The following is a 16192-nucleotide window of genomic DNA, read 5'->3' as shown; positions in this document are numbered from 1 at the left end:
CCATTATATCTATTCTGTTCCACACCTATCTTCCCACATTCTCAGGCATGGCCACTCCAAATACGTTTTCCAACAGAAGCACTAGACAAGATAAGGGCCTCCAGTGGCCCAGTTTTGATCTTCCAATGACCTTACCTTCTCCTCCTTGCTTTCTTCCCAAAATTGTGCTTGATTTTTATGTAGTGTATATATATATATATTCTTGCTAGAGGCCTAACTCCAATCAATCTGATGTTGTAAATCACTAATAAATAGGAAACTGGTGCTTTTCTCTTGGTTTCTCTGCTGAGCTAGATGTTAGTTTAAATAAAGTTTTCTGCTCTGAAGAGAGTCATCACCATATCAAAATGGAACTTGGTTAATATGTCTCATATGAAACATAGGATTTAGAGAATTACAAATAAACTTTTATTTGATAAAATATGAATACTCAAAGCAAAAGCCTTTAAATATTTAGTGTTGGGAATAAAAGGTTAAAGAAAAGCGTATCTACTTCTATGGCTGCAGAGGGCTAGGAAGATAAATTTAACTTCACAATAAATTTTTATTATTTACAAATTTTGTTCCAAGTCTTTATTCTGTTTGTATTTTCATTATATTTCATCATAAGTTTAAGAAGGGATTACAGAGTTCTAAACAGCTCTGGAAAATGCTCATTAGCATAGTATTCCATGCAAATAGATTTTAAAAAATCTTTACTTTCTCTATTGTAATTGATACTAACTATTGATTTCAAGGCAGAAGAGTGGTAAGGGCAAGACGACTGGAGTTAAGCAACTTTCCCAGGGCCACATTGCTAGGAAGTGTCTGAGGCCAGATTTGAACACAGGGCCTTCCATCTCTAGTCTTGGATCTCTCTCCACTGCTTCACCTAGCTACCCACAAATAGATTCTTAATAAATGTCACAGAACATTAAGGCAGTTAAACATCAAATAACTAGATGCCCTTGAATTGGTTCCAATATCATCATAATCAACATAAATATATGGATCCTCTAATCTTAGGTCCCAAGTTCTTATGTAGGAATCTATGAATAGATTTCAAGGAATTTGTGAATTTGTATGGGAGGGGAATTGCATCTTTATTTTCATTAACTTTCAAAACATTATTCTAAGAAGAACACCACCACACTGCAAAGGAGATCTATGACACAGAAAAGAGTCCTTGCCCTTGTCCTATATGCTGACACAAAGGTATATAATACAATACATCAAGCATTTATTAAGGGTCAGTTATGTGTGAGGCACCACGATGGACAGTTTCTACTCTTAGGAAACGCAATGCAGTTGCGGAGAGAGGACATATGTATAAAAAGATTAACCTAATATACTAATTGCTAATTGCCCAATAAACAGTATAGATAAGAAATGCTATAACAATACAGGGTAACAGAGTGATTACCAAAGTCTGGAGCAATTGAGGGAGGTTTCATGAAAGATATGACTTTATCATATTACTGAAGAAAAGAAAGAATTTAAACTAGCAGAAAGGGGCATTCAAGGCAGGGAGAGAGTTGAGAGGCTGAAAACTCCTCGGCATATTCAGGGAATAATAAAGAATTGGCTGGTCATTAGATGACCTTGGATATAGGATTTTGAACCTGTTGTAAATGAAGTGGTGAGAGGCAGTAGAAATGAAAAGGAAGGGATAGGTGCAAGAGACATTGTGAAGGGAGAGTCAATAGGACTTAAGTCATTGACTGGATTAGAGTGGCAGAAATGTGAGGTTTTTGGGGTTTTTGAATGTGGGTTCCTCCTTGCCATTGGTTGTCTTCTTAGAGTCATAAAAAATGAGTGTCCTACACAATGATTATCACCTTCAAAAATGAAAATTGATTGTGTACTCCTGTTGTCATAGAATACTATGTCTGAATATCTTAAAAGCTATAAAAGGAAGTCACTTCCTTTAACATTAATAAGGGACAGTAATTTAATTAACTTCAGACACTGGCAATACTACATTTTCACTCAAAATATAAAGCTGTTCTTTTCAGCACTAAACCACTAGCATTGAAGCAGCCTATGGGGGAGAGAAAGAGTACTGGAAAAGGAAGCAAGGACCTAGATCTCAATCCTAACCCCAAATTCAATTTGTCATGTGCCCTTTAGCAATTTACTTTTGTGTTTCCTTTTCTGGATCTGACAGATCAGAATTGGGCAGGTTCTAACACCTCCCTCCTGGAATTGCCTGAAGATCAAGTGAGATAAGAGGTGGGAAAGCACCTTCCAAAAGACAGGGTTCCAGACAGAGAATGGTAGAAATTCAGAGTCGAATGGTCTCCAAATGACATCCAATTCAACCCTTCCTGAAACCATGAGAGCCCTCTATAATGTCTTGAAATTTTAGCCTCTGCTTCAAGATGTTCAGTAACTGGGAAAGCACTGGCCAAGGAACTTCATTCCATTTCTGGACAGGTTAACTTGCTCAGAAACTTTTTCTCACACAGTCAAAAATCTAACACTGTATCTGTGCTCATTCTGTTGTCCAAGGCCAAGCAGAAGTTTAATCTCTTATATGCATATGAAGACATATAAGGTACCAGGAGCTCAAAGAAATTTCTATCCTCACAGGCATATATGATATAATCACTGTTATTAGTTGGTTTGGAAATCCAATAATCAATGAAAGCATTAAAATATTTTCTCTTCCAAATAAATAATGCTAGTACATTAAAAAAATTTAATCTATTAAAAGTGTAACAAATACAAATTAATAGTTTGTACTTGACCTTTTATTTTATCAAGTACATTTATAAGAATCCCAAACCCCAAAATTTCTAGTTTAAAATGCCCAATCTTGCAATGACTTTAATAGGATTAAAATAATTTACCAACAAAAGATAAAAGCAGTTGAGTCAGTAATGATAACTGAACTATTCTTCTAAAATAATTAAATTAGAGCATACTATTAAGTACAATAAATATCAATTCATTATCCCTCCCAGCCCAGCCCCCAACCCCTGACAGGTACATCCACATCTACTTACAATTTTGCAAGCAAAAGATTACATTTTTTTAAAATTACCTCGTCTCCGCCCATAGCTCCTGGCTGCATGTAAACATAGAAGAAAACCATGGGTATTTTGGTCAAAATTTTGGTTTTAAAAGAAAAAAATACAAAATTTTTCTAAATCCCAGAATTAAAAACATTTGAGCTACTGCTCAATTAGACAGTAGATAAATCTATGAAGGAGCCTTCACATAGAGAACAAGCTAAACCTTACCACTGAAATTAATTGATCAGGGCAGCCATTAGAGTAAGAAAACATGGAGTACTTCTCACTTGATCTAACTCTTAATACAGCATCTAACAGTTAGATTATAATCACTCACTTGTATATTCTTATACTCTATATTCCAGAGTAGAAAACCTCATTTAAATTTTATTAGTTGATTTTTTTGTAGAATCCTATTTTATCTATTCTTTAAGTGGACAGATTCATAAGATATATTCAAAATAAGAGGCAATCTATAGTTATATGTTTTCAAAATGTTTAATAGCTCTGTGGTAATATTTTCTAAAACTATTCATGATCCCTTATCCCCAACAATCCCACACACAAAAATTCTTTATCACAGCATTGTAACTCTACCTCCAAGCCATTGCTCATACCTAGAATGGCATTGTCTACTTCTCTGACTATCCCAACACTATACTATCTCTTAGCTTCTGGCTTTTCTTGCTTTCTACACCATGATTTAAACAGAGCTATAGAATTTCAGAAATAGAAGAGAACCTCAGAAGTCATTTAGTTCCAACTGAGAAAACCCTCTATGATATCCTTGAACTCAGCCTTCACATGAAGACTCCTGGAGTAAAGAACTCTCAAGACAATCAATTCCACTCTTGGCCATCTCCAAATTTTAGGACATTTTTTCCTTATATGGAACCAAAATCTTTCTGAGACTGATACATGACTGCTTATAGTTCTGCTCCCTGGAAACTCTTTTACAAGGTCTTTAAAAGCTAGAACTTAGGGCAGAGCCAAGATGGTGGAAGAGGTATAGGGACCCACCTGATTTCTACCAAATTATTCTCCAAAAATGAATTCTGGAGCTGAACAACCCACAAAAAGGCAAAGTGAAGAAGTAATTTTTCAGTGCAGAACAACTTAAAAGGCTAGCAGGGATCCTAGTGCACTAGGGTGGAGGTAGAGCACAACACACTAGGGCAGACCACTGAAGCAACAGACTTTGGGCACAGCTGAAGCAACAGCCAAGGCTTCTGGAACTCTCAGTCACAGTTGGTAACGAAAGGTCAGACAATTGCTCAGTAAGAGATTATTAGGACCCTTTGCTTGTTGTGGGTGCAAGACTCTTGTCACATTGCCTATACACAGGAACCATGTCATAGTCTTGGGGCACAGTCACAGCGCAAGAAGGAACACCAGTAAACACCAGCACTTACAGCTACAAAGGAGCAGGGGACCCTGGTCACAGATCCAAGGGGTAAAGAGTGTTTGGGCTTACAGACCAGAGCAGAGGTCAGAAGAGTATTAAATATACCATCCTTAAATCAGACCACTTTGGAAGAACTGAAAGCAGCCATCCCCAGTACCAGCTCTGAAGGCAGCTACACAAAGTACCTGAAGTTGGAACTATGCTCCCTTCATCTCAGTTATAGACCCCAATTTTAACAGATTTTTTAAGTAAAAGAAAAGAAAATGGCAGAAAAATGACCAAAAAAAAAAACATAGAAATTTATTTTGATGACAGGATAGACACAAACTCAAAAGACAACAAAGACAATACTGCTCCATCCAAAGCCAAGAAAAATATTACTTACGCTCAAGTCTGAAAAGAATTAATTGAAGAACTAAAAAAAGATTTAAAAAACCAAATGAGAGAGGTAGAAGCAAAATTTGGGGAAAAAATGAGAATGATACAGGAAAATCATGAAAAAAGTCAACAGCTTGGTAATGGAGGCACAAAAAAATACTGAAGAAATTAATACCTTAAAAAACAAAATAGGCCAACAAGTAAATAGGCACAAAAACCCAAAGAAGAGCAGAACTTTTTAAAAAGTAGAAATGGCCAAATGGAAAAAGATATACAAAAACATACTGAAGAGAAAAACTTCTTGAAATATAGAATTGGCCCTCTGGAAAAAGAGGTACAAAAATTCACTGAGGATACGAACACTTTACAAAGTAGAATTGGCCAAACAGAAAAGGAGGTACAAAAGATCACTCCAGAAAATCATGCCTTAAAAAATTGGAATTGAGCAAGTGGAGGCTCTAATGACTCTGTGAGACATGAAGAAATAATAAAACAAAGTCAAAAGAAACAACAGAAGAAAAATTAAAATATCTCCTAGAAAAACAACTGACCTGGAAAATAAATACAGGTGAGAGAATTTAAGAAATATTGGACTACCTGAGAGCTATAATCAAAAAAAGGGCTTAGACATCATCTTTTCAGAAACCATCCAAGAAAAATGCCCCAGTATTCTAGAACCAAAGGACAAAATAGAAATTGAAAGAATTCACTGATCGCCTCCTCAAAGAGATCCCAAAAGAATACCTCCCAGGAATATTATAGCCAAATTCCAAAACTCCCAGGTCAAGGAGAAAATATTGCAAGCAGCCAAAAATATTGTAGAACCACAGTCAGGATATCACAAGACCTACCAGTTTCTACACTAAAGGACAAAAAGTCTTAGAATATGATATTTCAGAGGGCAAAGGAGCTAGGACTTAAACCAAGAATCACTTACCCAGCAAAACTAAGAATAATCTTTCTGGGGAAAAAATAACCAGGTATTCAATGAAATAGAGAAACATTCCTGTTGCAAAGATTATGGAAAATTTGACTCTCAAATACAAGACTCATAAAAAGAGAATCATAAAAAGGGAAACAGAAAAGGGAAATCAAAAGACATTCCATAAAGTTAAACTGTGTATATCCTTACATAGGGAGAAGATTCTTGTAACACTGAAGAACTTTGTCATTATTATCACTGTTAGAAGGAGTGTGCTTAGTCAGAAGGTGAGGATGTGCATTGAATATGATGGGATGATATAAAAAATTAAAATTAAATTAAGGCATGAGAAAGAGGAATGCATTGGGAGTAGGGGGAAGGGAAAAATAGAATGGAACAAATTATTGTACATAAAAGAGGCATGAAATAATGTTCACAGTTGAGGGGAAGATGGAGGATGTGGGGAGGAAAGCATGTGAACCTTACTCTCAAGAGAACTGGCTCAATGAAGGAAGAATGCACACAATCAATTAGGTATAGAAGCTATATTACTCTACAGGAAAATAGGAAAGTGAAGGGATAAGAGATGTGAGGTAGAGCTGATAAGGGAAAAAAGGCAAATTGAGAGAGAACTGACCTGTTTAGGTCAGAACCTAAACAGGGGTAAATACTATTGAAAGTAATACACAATAATCTTAATGGTGCAAAAAAATCTTTTAAGTCTCTCTAATAAAGGCCTTATTTCTCAAATACACAGAAAAATGAGTTGAATATATAAACATACACATAATTCCCCAATTGTTAAATAGTTGAAGAATATGAACAGATGGTTTTCAGACAAAGTAATTAAAGCTCTCTAGAGTCATGCAAAAAATTCTCTAAATCACTATTATTTAGAGAAATGTGAATTAAAACAACTCTGAGGTACTACCTGACACCTATCAGATTAACTATCATGACAGAAAAGGAAAATTACAGAATAAGGAGAGAATATGGGAAAACTGAGACATGAATGCATTGTTGGGAGAGTTGTGAACTGATTCAATCATTCAGAAGAGCAATTTGGATCTATGCCTTAAGGGCTATTACACAATACATACCGTTTCACCTAGCAATACCATTCCTAGGTTTGTATCCCAAAGAGATATAAAACCAAAAAGGGGAAGGACCTATATGTGCAAAAATATTTAAAGGAACTCTTTTTGGGGGGCAAAAATTTGAATGTGATTGGATTTCCATTAATTGGGAAATGACTAACTGTAAGTTATAATATATGATTGTAATGTAATATAATAGTGCTATAAGAAATGGCAAGCAGCAGTAGCTAGGAAAAATCTGGAAAGTCTTACACAAACTGAAGCAGAGTGAAATAAGTAGAACCAAGAGAACACTGTTCAGTGACGGGAATACTTTAAAATTAACAACTCTGAATAACAGCTGTTCTCAGTAATAAGGTGATTCAAAATTATCTTGAAGGGTTCATGACTGAATCTGAAACCAATGCAAACTTTTTTCACTATCTTAATTTTTTTCTATTTGAGTTTCCCTCCATAAAAGGATTAATATGGGAAAATGTTTTATGGGAATGTGCATAGAAAATCTAGATGAGATTGCTTACCATTGGCTGAGGGGGAGGTCGGAAGGGAAGGAGAGAATCTGAGACTTGTCTTTGAAAAGTGTTAGAAATTGTTTTTACATAAGGGTGGGGGAATTTTAAAAAACTAGAACTAAGAACTCTTTCTCCACAGAAGCATTATAAAAGCTGTTTAAATCCCATTTATGAGAACCAAATTATTTAACATAGGCATAGTGCTTTGCAAATCTTAAAGTACAACAGATGTTAGCTATTATTTATCAATTACTCTATTTAATTATCTACTTATTCATTCATTTACTTATTTGGCTATTGATTGATTGATTGCTAATAATTCCCTGAATTCTAAGACCTGAGAAAAAGGTTGGGGCAGACATCAGGTAGCTCAGAACAAAAGGGAAATTACATATTTCTTCCCCTTTTTTCTGATATGGAACCAGGTTGGCCTTGGACACCAGGCACAATTTCAAAACTGATTAAATATCACTGATGATCTTCAATTTCCTTTTCCTTTCCCATCTTCTAGTACTACTGGTAGAAATTTACTCCTCTGAAGCCTCATAGCATCATGTTACCCTAAACTCTGTACAATAGGATAAATCTCCCCATCTCCTCTCCTCACTAAAGTGCTCCATAAGCAAATATGATAAGTATAATTGGCACATTTTGGGATGGTATTGCAATAAAAAATTTCAGGCAGCATGAAAGAAGTGTTGGAGGATGGGGCTGGTGACCAATAATCCATCATGGCACCACGTGCTAGTTTGGTACAGGTGAAACAGCCTTAGTTAGTGATGCTTTTCAGAGATTCTCTTCTACCTCTGCACCTATAAAAATGTCTCAAAAATATAGGTTTTGGTTTGGGTTTTTTCCCCAATGTCTCTCATGTACCAGTCATCTGGGCACTTATGTGGCTTTTTTCCCTTCAGTGCATCTTGTTTCCCCAGTGTAATTATAAGGTTCTTGAAAGCAAAAGACCCTATGATAAGCTCCATTAGTGAGCCCCACCTTCCCTCACTCTCAAACAAAACCTAGCAGAGAGGGTTGAGCATTTGATGATAGGTAGGTTGGAGAAATATAATTAGTTGATTCAGTGAATGAATGAACCAAGGGAGACAATATACCAAAGTTCTTCCAGGCTCCACGTCTTCTTTTAACATTATAAACAACTCATCTAATCTTCTTTAAAAAACATAATTCCACATAGCCAATAGATGCAAAAAAAAAGTGAACTAAATACAGAGCAAAGTCTAGAAGCTTTAAAGATATATTTCCTCCCATGTTAACAAATATTTATGGCATTGGTTACTTGATTAGGTTACACAAGATGATTAAAATGTTTAGAAAACACATTTGCAAATATTTTAAATCTTGGTTAGAAATGGTCACTGATACCATAGAATAATGAGACTTTATCATTGTTCCATAAACCCACCAAACAATTTAGAATTCAGAGAAATTTTAAATATTTTCAGTGAAGATGATGAGGAAAATATTTCCAAGAGCTGGAAAAGACCACACCAAGACCAATTAGTCCAAAATACACATTTAAAAATCCCTTTCTAAAATATGCCAAAAAGTGGTCAGTTAGCCTTTGCATCATGACCCCTTCAAAGAAGAAGGACATACTACTTCTAGAGAAGAGGTTCTCAACCTGGAGCCCTTTATTTAAGGATTCTGTTAACTTGGATGGAAAAATTGCTTCTTTATTTTCCCTAACCCCTAATACTAATTTGGCATTTCCTTCAGTTATTTAAAAACATGTTTCTGTTAAGAAGTCTATAGTTTCACTGGACATTTGCTTATTGTCTCCCTTATTTGGATTGTGAGATCCTTTTCCTCTTTTTTTTATCCCAAGCACTTAGCATGCTGTCTGGAATATAACTATTGCCACAGGAGTTCTTGGCATACCCCAAAATGGTGAAGAATGCTTAAATCAAAAGGACTATGTTCAACTATGGACAGTTCTCATGATTAGGAAGTTTGGCCGCCACATGGAACCTAGATCTCTGTCTACTGGCAATTTCCACCCACTATTCCTTCCCCTGCTCTCTGGGCCAAAAAAACCAAGCCTTCTTCCCAGCCAATCTAGAATCCTAACTTTCCACTCAACCCAAATAGACCACTCTATCTACAAACCTTGACTCAAACCTATCATGCCCCCTCTACTCTTCTCTTTGACTATCCAAACACTAAACTACAATATAACCCTGCAATTACTTAAAGACAACAATCATTTTCCCACATAAATCTTATCATCTCTGAGCTAATCATTTCCAAATGGTGGAATAGAGAAAAAGCATGTTATGAAACAGAAGAAGAATGCTGAACCTGGGGGTCAGGATGACTTGGTTTCAAATACTATTTCTCATGCTTATGAGCTATGTGACCACAAATAAGTCGTTTAACTTTAAACCTTAGTTTCTTACCAGTAAAATAATTTTGGTAGTCTTTTTCATATGTATTTTCTAGAGAATGAATTAATATATTTAAGATGTTTTAAAATGAGTGCCTTCTTAATATAGAAATATATCTTGCCTGACTTTAAATGATATTCCATTGCTCATTTTCTCAATAATAGAGAGGGAAAGAATTTTAAAATCAATCTTTTAAAATGTTAACAAATAACCTAATAAATAAACCTTTTTTAAAAGCACACTTTCTACCAATCCATGAAAGCTTATCAACTATATATAAAACATTACATGATATCTTTTACATGGTCTACCTATCAGTAAGAGTAAGCATTGAAGTCTCACCAGACAGTCACTCCAAAGACCTACTGACAGGCAAAGATTTTTGTTATCCACACATGCCAATTTTATTATCACCATGTCCTAACCAACAAATTAATGAGCTGCAGATGTACAAATAATGACTATGAGTACCAGCATCTTCTTAAAGGAAAAGCCATTTCATATTTGTATTACATATAGCTTAATAATATAAACCATCTCAACCACGAAATGCTCAGTCACCTTGCTGAGCAGAGGGGAATAACAGCCAAGGTCACCACTGTTTTCAAATATATTTGTCTTTAAAATCTTACAAAGAATGTTGGTGGATCATTGAGGACTATCACCTTGGCAAGAGACCTAATTAAGCCAGATCATCTCCAGGGCATTTAGGAACTGGAAAGATTAGCAAACAGAGGAAAAACAGCATATCTTCCAAGGTTCTATAACAAATTCGCTTCTCCATTGATGATAACAGAACCATCACATTAGGGTATTACCATATCAGTCCCCAATGTGCTTCATGTTAAAGTGTGATTGGCACTAAGGAAAATTACAAGAGGAAAAAGCAGCTGATATCACCCAAGTATACATAGAAAAGATCTATCCAGAAGGCAAGTTTTAAGTACACTAAGGTAATTATTCTTAAGATATTTTAAAAAGGAGAAATACAAAAGTTGTGGGGGAAAATCATGGACCTCATCAACAAAATGAAGCCTGAGAAATCATTATTAACTACTGACTCAAATGCTTACTTTTTTGATAATCATAAAGATGCATTTCATTTGGTAAACCAAAATATCAGTATGAAAACTCTTGCAATAAAATACCTCTAATCAATATGTTAAAAGTCATACAATGACTTCACAGGTATAATGGGTATCATATTACTTTTTTTTTCAACGGATGGATGAGGGACTGGAGGGAAAGGGGAGAATCTGGAACTCAAAATTTTAAAAATGAATGTTTAAAAATTAGCAAACAAAAATCATATAATATTTCTTGAAAGATATAACAGGGGTAATTAAAAAACTCTCAGATGACTAATAGTAAGCTAGCGACTGAACAGAGAAACATATTCTTACCAAAGATGTTTGCCTTTGTCATTCAACTCAGGGTCCAGAAGGAAAGAGGAACCCCTACAGATGGCGATGCCCCCCAGATGCTCATCAATTTACAAGCAACACTGCTATTTCAGGCCTAAGAGAACTACAGAGTCTCTTAGAGGAAATTTGTAAATACTCAAGAGTCCAGCCCAACTAACCACATAGGAAAAGTGGATAAGGAATAGTTATGTATACCTATTGCACAGTGATACAGGTCATCAGCAGTTTAGGGGAAAGGAGGAGACATGTCAGGAGCAGCTGCCAAGTGTGACTGGTGGATGGATTATACAGTGGAATCACAGAGCACCAAAGACACTATTCAACCCACATATGCTTTTCCTTCAGTTTGACATAACTAGTACGTTTAGGAATGTGAGTGTTTCTTTGCTTCAGACAAACGTCTCTTAGAAGTATGCTAATGTTTGTTTGTCTACTTCAGTTGATAAAACACCACCTCCCCTAATTGTCTCAGGGCACTGCAATATAAGCTGGTGTTCTGGCCAAGGCTGGTCAGTCACATATGGATGCTAGCATCATTTGTTCTTTCTAGGACGAGAAATGAACTACTAAGACTCAGGGTGCCGGGGATTGTATTCTTTGTCAGTACAAATAGTAAACTTGTCAGATTAATCATTATATCTTAAGAATAAAGGCTCTTTACTTCTTGAAATACCAGGAGATCCAGGCTACAAAGTACACTTCAACTCTCTCTCTGCTGTCTGTGAATCAAAAAAAGATTCTATTTTTGCTTGAAGTAAAATTCAACAATTGCTTCTGCTGTCAACCTTTAAAGCGTTTAAGGCTGTCCATAAGTTGCCCTCAGAATCCTTATATAATTGCAAATTCTGCTCCTGTGACCTTGTGAAAAATATTTAACCTCTTTGGGCCTTAGTCTCCAACTATTAAAGAGGTCATGTAGGTCACGATATGATCCAAGGTAATCCCTAGCTCAAAGAACCTAGACTAGTTTAGCTATATATAATGGATTTAGTAGGTCTGCAAATATAACAGCCACTTATTTCTATGATAAAATATTTATAAAGCTCCTAACAATTTGCTAACTTTCAAAAATAACCTCTCTTATATATAGGAAGGACCCAAAGGACCCCTAGACCTTCCAAACAATAATGCAGTCCTTTCTAGATTACCTCTGACAAGAAAGCAAACGTTTAGCTTCTGTCAGTGATCCACTGATCAAGCCACGTTAAGTTCTCTCCCCAATGACTGAAAAATGTGACCTCATACACTTCATCTATTAATCTGAGTTTCTCCTTAGGAACAGCATAAAAAGTAATAATAATAACGACCAGATTTGATAAAGCACTCTGAGGTTCGCCAAGTACTTTACTACGTCATTACCTCTTCTACTTGGCAGCCATTAACATTTTAAAATAAGCATCCTATCTCCTTCTAGATTCCCAGATCTTTCAATAGTTCCTCATACGGTTTTTGGATTCCCTCTACTGTTTTGGCTTTCTTCTGAAGTAACTTTGTGTCTTCTCAAGATATGGTACCCATGGCTAGACACAAATTATTCTCAGGGCATCCAACCCAGAGTCCAATGAGACTATTTCTTTCACTGGCCTGGACCTTGTACTTCTATTAATGCAACATAAATGTGCATTACTCAACTGATATTTATTAAGTGTGCCAGGCACTGTGCTAAGTGCTGGGGATGAAAGTCAAAAGATCACCCCTTCCCTTAAGAAGCTCACAGTAGTGGTAGTGGGAGAAGGTGGGGAGAAAACTACACGCAAACAAGATATATTTATACATATATACTTTACACACATATATATGTAATAATTTGGGAGTAGTCTAAGAGGGAAGGCATCTAAATTAAGGAGGACTGAGAAAGGTTTGTTTTATTTTTTTTTTAAACCCATACCTTCCATCTTGGAATCAATACTATGTATTGGTTCCAAGGCAGAAGAGTGGTAAGGGCTAGGCAATGGGGGTTAAGTGGCTTGCCCAGGGTCACACAGCTGGGAAGTGTCTGAATCCAGATTTGAACCCAGGTCCTCCTGTCTCTAGGCCTGGCTCTCCAACCACTGAGCTACCCAGCTGCCCCCCTGAAAAAGGTTTCTTGCAGAAAATGGGACTTCTGCTGAGACTTGAAGGAAGCTAGAGAAGCTAGGAGGTGGAGACAAGGAAGGAGAGTGTTCTGGGCATGGGAAAATAGCCAGTGAAAACATTTGGAGCTGAGAGATGAAATTTCTAGTGGAAGCAACAGCTTTCCTTCCAAGAAGTTCCATTATGCTATTGACTAATGTTAACAAGGTGGTCATCAATAAAATACTCCAAGTTATTTTCACTAAAATCACTGCAAAGTCCATCTCTGTATATCTGAGTTTTTTTAACCTAAACTGAAGACTTCACATTTGCTCTTTTTTTTTTGTTTTTTTAATTTTGCTTGATTGGTTTTGAACCTAGCTTTTCAAGCCCGAGAGGAAAGCGTCCTGTAAAAAATTCACTATGTAAATACGAATTCTCTGATGGTTCACAAGTACTTCTCTCCACTTCTGGGAATACATTACTATCCAAAAACAAACATCTCACTTTTAAGATGTATTAATTATCCTCCTCAGCTGCCTTATTTCTGTGTCAAGTCAACAAGCATTTATTAAGCACCTCATGTTTCAGGCACTGTACAAAGTGCAAGGGATACAAAGACAGTCCCAGCAAGTGTGAAAGTGACTGAATTCTTGCAGGATAGGCCAGTAGAGCTGGGGCTCTAGGAGATGCTACACCAAGGACAGCTGAAGAGTTGCCACAATGGGTCTATTAACAGACTATGTGTCTCTCGTGTGAAGACTAACCTAGAAAAGATCCAAAAAATTCACCTCCATATCATACGACTAGATTTGTTTGTTTTTTTACATGAAATAGGGCTTAGACAGAAAGAATCTAGAAATTGAAATTATTCTGCTTTTCAAAGTGCTTATTTAAAGGCTTGGGAATATTTTAGGAGATATTATTTGGACTACTGCTTTAAGCTGCCAAGTTTGCTGACTCACAGAGAGAAATGTCAAAGTAAAATTATAAAATGGAACCTTCCCTTGTTGATCTGTGATGAGAGGCTCTGCTCATTAGACAACGGGCCTCCAGGAATTGGTGACTACTTTTCTATGCAATATTTTTTTTAGCTGCCTACAAAATCAGAGGCAAATATGTCTCTTTCAATTTCGCTGACTTTCCACATTAATCAAATTATAAAATGCTTCAAAAGCTTTCCATTTTTAAACCACTCATCTCGGAACAAGATGAAGGGGAATAATGGGGATCCCTCCCACTCTGTATAAAACAGGAACAAAAATGCTTGAAAAATTCCAAAAGAATGAAGGTCAACAATTGTCTCTCTGCCTAAAAGAAAAAGTGTCACTTGAGACTAATTACTTGTAAAATCTATTAGAAGACTCAGACAAGTTCAAGTGTTTTAGGAAATGAACATTTAACTTTAGAAAAACCAACTATATCAGAATATAGATCAAATCCTGCCTTCTTGTGGGAATGTGGGCAAATCATTCTTACTGGGCTTCATTTTTCTTAACTGTAAAATGAAGGGGTTGCACAATATGGCCTCTGCAATCACTGACAGCTCTACTTCAATGAGGCAATGATTTCAAATTAGCTGCTTTATACACACTTCCTCCCATGGCACTTAAACATCTCCTCTGAATTAAAAATAATTATTATTTATTATGATGCACACCCAAGGACATAGTGGGTGGATGGTTCCTACTAAAGTCAACAGTCAAGAAGACTTAGCTTCAAGTCCAACCACTGACACATGCCTGTTGTGTGATCCTGGGCAAGTCATTTAACCTCTTATTGTCCCCAGGCAATTCTAAGATTAGCAACTGCAGAGCAGGTACTAATCTTCTTTGGTAGGGGGGCCAAGGAAATCATAGGTCTGCTCTAAAAAATATACAGTTCCTTAATAATAGTAGTTTCACTCACATCCCACACCAAAGCCTCTGCCAGGAAAACATAAGCTCTGGCAGGCCCAGACAAACTGGAAGGACTCTTAGCATTCACACAAGAACAGGCTCTGTCTTTACATTCTCAGGACCTAACAACATGGCACAGACAAGGTGCTCAATAAATGAATTGAATTGATTCTCTTGTGTGATCTGCAGTAATAGAGGAACCACTCGAACCAGTGAAAGAACATGTTTTGAAGAATAATAGAAATATTAGATACTTTAGAGTCTGGTCCCTAGAAATGTATTGTTTCTTCATAGTTGCAAGGTCATCTGTCATAAGCTGCTCCTTTCATATTCCACACATAAAAACCTTTGACATCATACTCCATTTTATCCTGCTTTGTTCCAAAGAGATGGAAACTCTTTTTCCAGCCAAAGCCAAATCCTTGGTTATATTCCCTCCTGTTTCCTATATAGCAACTTGCCCTTTCAGGTACCAATACCTAATTTTAAATCTCTTCTTGCCTATTGACTATTTTACTCCCTAAAATATACCTAGTCTTTAAAAAACTCCATACTCTCAAGCTATCATCCTATACATTTCCTTTCTCTTCCACAGTTAAATGCTTTCGTGTTGTCTTTTTCCTCCTATCTGACCACTACTCTCCTTTCCCAGGTCATCATCTATGTCTTGCCACCATTTCTAATACTTTAGAGCTCTATTGCTAACTCTTCATTCCTCCTCACTCCACACCATTCTTCTTAGTGATCTCTTCATCTGTCAAGGGAATAACCATCTTTATATAGATGATGCCCAGAACAATATATCTCCCTCTAACTTCTTTCTTAAATTCTAATAATTCATATCAGTACCTGTTGGAAATCTCCAACTGGGTATCTCAAACTCAATATGTCCAAAATAGAGCTCACCTTTTCTACTAGATTTACTCTTCCTCTAAATATCTTTTTATCTACTGGATCACCCAGATTCACACCCTTGGAACTAGACTCACTTTCATTTTCCCCAGTCCCCAAACTCCCACCTCAACACAAATCCAACTTGTATCCAACTCTTATGGTTTTTACCTCCACAATATCTCATGAATGCATGATTTCCTCTCCATTTATAT

The 16192-nt window shown here is 36.3% G+C and overlaps 1 protein-coding gene across 18 annotated transcripts in view; it reads right to left on the bottom strand.

Moving 5' to 3' along the window:
- CPEB3 (cytoplasmic polyadenylation element binding protein 3) overlaps positions 1-16192 on the bottom strand; it is a 226383-nt gene that overhangs the window by 87880 nt on the left and 122311 nt on the right. For 11 of the 18 annotated variants that reach the window (XM_007478808.3, XM_016422704.2, XM_016422730.2 and 8 more), the window contains one exon: positions 3026-3049. The exons of the other annotated variants lie outside the window; for them this stretch is intronic. In XM_007478808.3, coding sequence (XP_007478870.1) covers positions 3026-3049 — 24 coding nt within the window. The remainder of the gene's footprint in view (positions 1-3025; positions 3050-16192) is intronic. 18 annotated transcript variants of the gene reach the window in all.

Source organism: Monodelphis domestica, chromosome 1 (genome assembly GCF_027887165.1).
Source record: "Monodelphis domestica isolate mMonDom1 chromosome 1, mMonDom1.pri, whole genome shotgun sequence".
Lineage (NCBI taxonomy): Eukaryota > Metazoa > Chordata > Mammalia > Didelphimorphia > Didelphidae > Monodelphis > Monodelphis domestica.
Note: the sequence above shows the minus strand (reverse complement) of the source record. Positions and strands in the feature narration are given on the sequence as shown.